The 7,782-nt window shown below is 50.3% G+C and overlaps 1 protein-coding gene across 2 annotated transcripts; it reads left to right on the top strand.

The window, feature by feature from the left end:
- Positions 1-3,016: 3,016 nt before the first annotated feature.
- LOC101983397 (glutathione S-transferase Mu 3) lies at positions 3,017-7,339 on the top strand. 2 transcript variants are annotated; one of them, XM_005367862.3, is made up of 8 exons: positions 3,017-3,052; positions 3,342-3,417; positions 3,997-4,061; positions 4,353-4,434; positions 4,533-4,633; positions 5,730-5,825; positions 5,908-6,018; positions 7,237-7,339. In XM_005367862.3, the coding sequence occupies exons 1-8, from the start codon at positions 3,017-3,019 to the stop codon at positions 7,324-7,326; spliced, it is 657 nt and encodes a 218-aa protein (XP_005367919.1). In that variant the 3' UTR covers positions 7,327-7,339. The 2 variants fall into 2 exon arrangements, with proteins under 2 accessions (XP_005367919.1, XP_026645423.1); XM_026789622.1 differs by lacking the exon at positions 5,908-6,018.
- Positions 7,340-7,782: the final 443 nt, after the last annotated feature.

Below are 7,782 nucleotides of genomic sequence, written 5' to 3'. Positions count from 1 at the left end.
AGACATCTTTCCACATCCCTTGTCCCCACTGTTCCCTGTTGCCTCTCAGAGCCCTCTCTCATCCAAAGGGTCCCGTGATGATTAACTCAGAACCCTGCCTTCAGGGCTTGCCCTGTGGTTCTTCTGCAGAGCTGTTCTGTCCTCTGAAGGGCTCCAGGGCTCGGGCCTCCCTTCCAGTTCCTCTGAGCTCTTGTCCTGGCCAGCAAGGGTTTCTTCTCCTATCATCCACCCCCTTAGTGTATGGAAATATGCTGACGTACCTCACACTTGGGAAATACTTCCCCGCAATTCCCACTGAACTTGCGGTCTTTAGTAGTTAACTTACATTCCACATGGAGGACCTTCTTACCCGGGGGCCTCTGTGCTAGAGACTCAATTTTGCTTAATAAAGGAGGAAGCAAGCTGGATGAGCACAAGGGCACAATTTCTGTTCCACGTAAAATTGTTTTAATGTTCGTTAAATGTTTTTAATGGCTTTTAAAGTAATCATTCTAGTCGACCTTAGCACTTAAAACTCATTTTTCCAGTTAAGTCCAGAAAGTTCAATTTTCTAAGCTCAATGTGCAGAAGAATGTTCAGAATAGCAAATCATTAAAGATCTAATACACAGGAGCTCATAGAAACAGGCAGTTACATACGTGTGTGAATAGTACTGTCTTTCTGGACAGTCTTGACACTGGGCATTGTCCTTAAGGCCTCAGGTTATTTTCTGAGCTTGGGCATTGCAGGAACCTGAAGTGGGCAGGTGGATGTGTTCTAACGTTAAAGCAGCATTTGCCACAGGCATTGCTAGCTCCAGGGATGTGGTCTCTGAGCCTGCACCCTCACTGAGACCTGTGAAGCTTGTGGCTTCCCTCATTTCACAGACTGAAGCCAGCCTCTGCCTGTCCCCTGCACCTCACTGAGACCTGCGAAGCGTGTGGCTTCCCTCATTTCACAGACTGAAGCCAGCCTTTGCCTGTTTCCTGCACCCTCCTGCACATCCACCCTCCCGAGGTCAAACCTTTGTGGAAATGTTGGCTTCAGATCCTGGATCTAGTAAAGGGTGACTTAATCCCACAATGCACTTCGTGCAGAGCACAGGCCTTGTCCTTTGACCTGCAAACCCATTTTAGTCTCCACTCCCATTATTTGTTTTTCATTGTTTCTGATGAGTTTCTGTAAACAAGGTGATGTCACCCTCTGGTCCACTAAAATTGCAAGCCTCTTGATTTTGAAAGAGTTGCCTACAAGGGAGAAAGCAGACGGGTGGAACCCTGCTCTTGGTAGGACATTGTCCTTATGAAGGTTACCCCAAGACCCTTACTTACCCCAGGCCATTTGAGCTACCCTGTCATATCCAGACACTCATGTGTCAGGAGCCTGGGCAAGGTCCAGAATCAGGGATCCGCACAGATGAGGGTCTAGCTTTGGACTTCTAGTGTCCTGTGAGAGTGTTCCAGGCTCGCGTGTGGACAGCATCCTGTTGTCCCTTGACAGTAAGCTTCTTTTTTTTATTATTTATTTATTTATTTATTTATTTATTTATTTATTTATTTATTTATTTATTTATTGTGTATACAATATTCTGTCTGTATGCCTGAAGGCCAGAAGAGGGCGCCAGACCTCTTTACAGATGGTTGTGAGCCACCATGTGGTTGCTGGGAATTGAACTCAGGACCTTTGGAAGAGCAGGCAATCCTCTTAACCACTGAGCCATCTCTCCAGCCCCCGACAGTAAGCTTCTTGAAACACATGCTTTCCCACTCCATCACCCCCTGACCTGTGACCTCTTTGTTCCCTTGCACTGTGATAATCGCCCGGAAATTGTCAGCCAGCTGCCTTGCAGCATGATGGGGCTATCTCTGAGTTCCTGTGCCCTTGGTGTCTGGTTCCTGGATTTACTGGCAAATAGGACCAAAAATACTAATTTTTATGGTCACTACTTTGCTGAGCATATGACAGAGTCCTCATTTTTCTTAAAGAAAAATACTGAGATTAGCTGTTTTCTGATTGTCGTGGACTGTCTTATGACTTTAGGTGGATCATAGAGCTGTGGTGGATGAGAAAGCCTGGCAGCTGACAAACCAGCTGTTCTGGATGCAGCAAATGGGGCTGGATTGAACTTTCAAGTCAGGGGCTACCCGCATTATGTCCTGTTCAGAGTTGGACCTTCCTGAATGACAGATTTCCACAGTCTAGGAGTGAAAGCCAAGTTCTTCAAGGAAAGAAAGTACCTTTAGTTTTTGGGGCACCCTTCAGGGGTCGGTGGCAGAGAAGGCGCTAAAGGAGATTGGAAGACCCTCCCCTCCCCTATCAGAATCCTGGGCCTGAGACTGCACGGTATCTTTCTCCTGCCTCTCCCGGGGTGGGGGTGTGGCCCTTTGGCTTCGGGTTCAGAGTCCCTGTGTGTAGTAATGGGAGTGCGGCGGGGCTGCGTCCCCCGGACCCCAGCTGCCTCCAAGGCTAGCTTTACCCGAAATAATTACACGGACACTGTATTCTTTTAATAACTGCTTGGCCATTTCTATCTAGCCTCTTGTAGGCTAACTCTCGCACCTGGACTAGCCCATCTCTAATCATCTGTGTGTAGCACCCCAAGGTGTGCTTACCGGGAAGATTCTAGCCTACGTCCATCCTGGGTCGGAGCTTCATCGCGTGTGCCTCAGAGAGCAGAGCTCTCACCTCTGCCCGCAAGAGTGGAGCATCTCGTGTCTCTCTGAGGCATCTGCCCCCGAGAGGAGAGCTGTCGAGTCTCTGAGCTCACTTCCTCTTCCTCCCAGAGTTCTGTTCTGTTTACTCCTCCCATCTACGTTCTAACCTATCAGGGCAAGCAGCTTCTTTATTTAATCAACCAATGACCTTCCTCCATCACCTGTGAAGCTCAGAGTTAGAGGGTTAAAGGCTGGGCCTGAGTTGGGTTAGGGCATGGAGGGCGGGACCGTTTACAAGGCCCCTCCCACCTTTCCCTTAGTCCTTTAAAGTTCCCTGCTCAACTTTTCTGAAGGCAGTCTGAGAAGACCACGGCCCTTGCACCATGCCTATGACACTGGGTTACTGGAATGTCCGCGGAGTGAGAGCGGGGTCCTCCTGACTAGGACTTGGGCGGGAAGTTCAGAGCCGCCAGGGCGGTTTTCCTAGCAGAGGGATACTCCACTTAGCTCACTGGAGCTCAGACTAGCGAAGTTGTACAGGCGAGGCTGTGCAGGTGTGAGTGTGTGTGTGTGTGTGTGTGTGTGTGTGTGTGTGTACACACACCGCGGGGTGCCTGTGTTTGTGGAGTGTGGGAGGACTCATTTGAGAAGATGAAGTCATACAGTAAGGGTCTGACCATCTCCAGCCTTTGTGGTCTTCTCTTCCAGCTGACACACCCCATCCGCCTGCTCCTAGAATACACGGACTCAAGCTATGAGGAGAAGAGATACGTCATGGGGGACGGTAATGACACCTTTCTGGTCAGTCTCCTGCTTCCTTCCCTCTTGCCCAGTGATGCTCAGCAGTCCATGCCTAGCCCCTTAGTCCACAGGCCTGCAGCCCTCCTACACACAGTTGCAGCGACAGCCTGCTTCTTCCAGAAACCTCTTGAGGGTGGAATTTGGTTTTATGAACATTGGGAATGACCTGGTGTGATGGAGCTCGCCTTTAATTTCAGCACTAGGGAGGCAGAAGCAGGTGGATCTCTGTGTCATCAAGGTCAGTCAGGTCTACAGAGTGACCAAGTTCCAGGACAGCCAGAGTTATGTAGTTGATAGACCTACATAACTAGAAGGAAAGCAAAAACACTGGAGATGAAGGTCCTGATCCACCGGGTTCACTACTGGGGTCCTATTGGGTCCAGGCTCCCCTTATTACCAGTTGTTTACACCCCTCTTTTCCAGCTTCGATGGTGACTTAGTGTGTGAGGTTACAGATCCCTCAGAGTTTCTTGCTCTCTTGCTCCTGACACCTTGGGTGGGTGGGTGCTGGAGGAAGAGTTAGACCCTGGGCTGACTTCTTTCCACATCCTGTTGTTTACAGCTCCCAACTTTGACAGAAGCCAGTGGCTGAGTGAGAAGTTCAATCTGGGACTGGACATTCCCAATGTAGGTGCAGGGAAGGGGAGATTTGGGGGAGCTGTGGTGTCCCTGCCTCAGCTCCTTGATTGCCTGAGGACATTTGAGATCCATGTGTCAGCTCTCCTGCTCCCATTCCAGGGTTCCACAGAGTTTTTGTGATGTTCTGTGTCCTGGCTCTTCCATTCAGTGTGTGTCGAGCTCTCACGGAGGGTTTCCCATGCCAGACACACTGAGTATCAGGCACCATGTCTGTCCTCACCCAGGAAGGGGATTTAGGGTCCTCATATCCCATCTGACTGTCCCTGCTTGTCTCTCCAGCTGCCCTACTTAATTGACGGGCCCCACAAGATCACTCAGAGCAACGCCATCCTGCGCTACATTGCCCGCAAGCACAACCTGTGTGAGTGGGGCTGGCTGCAGGGTGGGGCATGGGGGACAACCTCCTTGTCTTGTCTGGTGCGGGATGCTGAGGGTGAGTCTGTGCTGTGTGTGCTGCAGGTGGGGAGACAGAGAAGGAGAGGATTCGTGTGGACACTTTGGAGAACCAGGTCATGGACACCCGCATCCATCTCATGATAGTCTGCTGCAACCCTGACTTTGTGAGTTGCCCGTGGTGGAGCGGGCAGGGATGGCAGCAGGACTGAAAGGCTTGCATTCAGATCTGCAGCCTCCTCTTTCAGTTCCTGAGTCTCCAAGCTCTCCTCTCTTACCAGCAGAGTGTCCCTCATAACCCAGCGAGAGCACAATGACACTGTGAAACTAGCTCTACCAGAGTAACTTGTAAGATATGGTTGAGATTCTATAGAGTGAACTTTCTGACCCTGACATTTACGGTGTCGTGAAAATCCCTGATATTTCTCTCCTTTGATGTCGTTTGACTGCTTCCACGTATCATCTAACCTAGTGTTCCCACTAACAATTCCTCTCAAAACACAGACTCAGAGGATAAAAATAAGAGCTAGGGAGGTGGCTCGGAGGGTCAAAGTCTTCGATGTGTAAGTCTGAGGACTTTTGATAATGAATCTCCAGTACCCACATTAAAAACAAGTAGACCCTGGCCGGGTGGTGGTAGCACACACCTTTAGTTCCAGCACTCAGGAGGCAGAGGCAGGCGGATCTCTGTGAGTTCGAGGCCAGCCTGGTCTACAAGATCTGGTTCCAGGACACACACACACACACCTCCTACAAACATGTGCAATGGTTTCCCACATATACCTAGTACTTTCCAGGAGTTCTGTCTTTGGCATCAGTCATGGTCAGAACATCCTCCCAGGAGGCAGCTCAGGGCCAGTCAGAGGACCTTTGCTGTTCTTCTTGCCAATATTAGTGACTGCTCAAATCTGGTGTGTGCTCTGCAAATGTATGATCTGCTCTCATGCGCCCCCACAAGTCCAGGTATAACCGTCTTCTCTCGGGATCTATAAATCCTTTGTTCCCGTGACTCCACTGGATCTCTTGGACCACAGCATCCACAATACTTAGGAAGTCCCAGATGTGACTCACAGCCCCTGGGTACCAGTGGGGACAGAGTGAGGGACAGCGGAGCATTCCTGTCTGTCTTCCCATCACCGCTAACAGATGACCTCTGCTACTAATAAAATGGGAATGATGCTCATAAGCCTAGGTCTTCAAGGCCAGCAGCCTCCCTGCTGGGATCCTGAGCCTAAGGGTGGTGACAGCCGTTTTCTGTCTCAGGAGAAGCAGAAGCCAGAGTTTTTGAAGGCCATCCCCGACAAGATGAAAATCTACTCTGAGTTCCTGGGCAAGCGGCCATGGTTTGCAGGGGACAAGGTAAAGAGAGGGAGGAGGAAAGAGGAGCTGCCATTCTTCCCAGATTGTCAGATGCCGGCCACTCACCCTCAGCTTCCTGCAGATCACCTATGTGGATTTCCTCGCCTATGATATTCTTGACCAGTACCGCTTATTTGAGCCTGCGTGCCTGGATGCCTTCCCAAACCTCAAGGACTTCTTGGCCCGCTTTGAGGTGATGCCCTTTTCCTGCTTCCTTTGCTTGACCTCCTTCCTCTCTTCCTCAATGCTTTTCTCACCTGAGACTAAAGGAAAGCAAGTAGGAGTTTTTTTTTTTGGGGGGGGGAGGCTTTCTTTACAGACCCTTATGGGGCAAAATTTACCATTTCAAAATCCCCAAAGGTGTTGGTGGGGGGACATGCAAATGCCACAATCCTGGGACAGTAGAGAGCTGTAGATGAATGTGATATTCCCCATAGCTGCTGAGCCTGGTCTGGAATGTACCAGACTTCCGTCTCGAGTTGTCTACAATGGGGAGTCTGAGGTCTTGATCCAAGGGTTTTTCCTCCCTGCAATCTGTTGACCTGGTTCATTTTCCACCAAGAAAGGTTGCACTTTCCCACCTGATTCTAATCTGCTTTGTTCTGGCCCAGGCGAGTGCCCTAGGGGAATGTCCAATCGCTGGCATGGCTCTAGGGTGGGTGTAGAGAAACACAGTGCCCCTTAGCCCAGGTTGTGTCTAGTTGGCCGTGGATCTTTTACACCCTCTGCAATTGTCTGTGTATTCTCCAGCTTGGTGTTGATGCCTTATAGCACAACATACAGACACATGAAGTGGTTCCTGTGCTGTGGGTACAGATGAGGGCAGCCAGGGTGCAGTGAGATTGTCCTTAGGAACCAGCTGAAGAATTGTCAACGCTGCTCTCGGGAAATCGTTTAGAATGATACTCAGCCTTTCTTTGTTGGCTGTTCTCTTGATGTCCCCTTTCATTCAGAATTTGCCAAGTGCCTGGGTTCCACTTATCTTCCTGGTATTTTCTTCCTGTTGCATCCCTCCTGCGTGTGTCAATACAATCTAGAAAGTACTTTCCGGTGGAATGTCTGTTGGGGGCGTGGGGAGGTCGAGCGGGAGACTGGCAGCCCCAGAGTCAGGCTGACTCCAGCCCTGTCTTGGTCACTACCATGCGAGAAGGGGAAGTTGGTTAACGTCACTGGACATCTGATTGCTGGTCATGGTGTTTCCTGAGCCTGTGTTGTAGCCTTTAGTGGGTATAAAGCACCTTCCTGGGGTCTAGTCTTTCTTGTATTATAGGAATTGAAGAGTTCTCTTGCCAGGGCTGGAAATTAAACTGGCTGTGCTGTGCTCCAGGGCTTGAGCTTTTGAGAAATGAGCTTTTGAACCTAGTGAGGCTGCAGCCCCAAGCTCCTGCTGTGCTTTCTTCCCAATTTGCAGGGCCTGAAGAAGATCTCTGCCTACATGAAGAGTAGCCGCTTCCTCCCAAGACCTGTGTTTACTAAGATGGCCCAGTGGGGTACCGATTAGGTCCCTGCCAGCCCCTGCCATGCTGGCACCCACAGGGAGGATCTGTCCACACTGGCATCCTCCAGGCCCTGGGACAGCTGGCCTTCTGTACCGCTGCCTCACTGTTCCCATTTCTTTCTCCTTTCCACAAGACTTTGTCAGCCCCCTGCTTCCTAATCAGGCCTGTCCTAGTCAATTCCCTGTGGTTGACATTCTCCCCGCTTCTTTCCACCAAGGCCCCTTCTTCATTTGTTCCCCAACCGACCACACAGTCTTCTTCTGTGAATTGATGTCTGCCCTTAACACAGTTCCCTAGAATTACCCTACAGGTCAATACTGTTTCAAGTTCCCCAGTGGCGGGGCTTCCCCAGGCCTGTCTCATCTCCAATAAAGCCTGAAACACACTTGCTCTGTGTTGTGCCTTTTTCTTTTTGGACTGGCCAGGTGTCACAGCTGCTTCCAAGAGTCTGAGCTCTG

Source organism: Microtus ochrogaster, unplaced genomic scaffold (genome assembly GCF_000317375.1).
Source record: "Microtus ochrogaster isolate Prairie Vole_2 unplaced genomic scaffold, MicOch1.0 UNK25, whole genome shotgun sequence".
Lineage (NCBI taxonomy): Eukaryota > Metazoa > Chordata > Mammalia > Rodentia > Cricetidae > Microtus > Microtus ochrogaster.
This window is presented reverse-complemented; position numbering and strand designations above follow the sequence as displayed.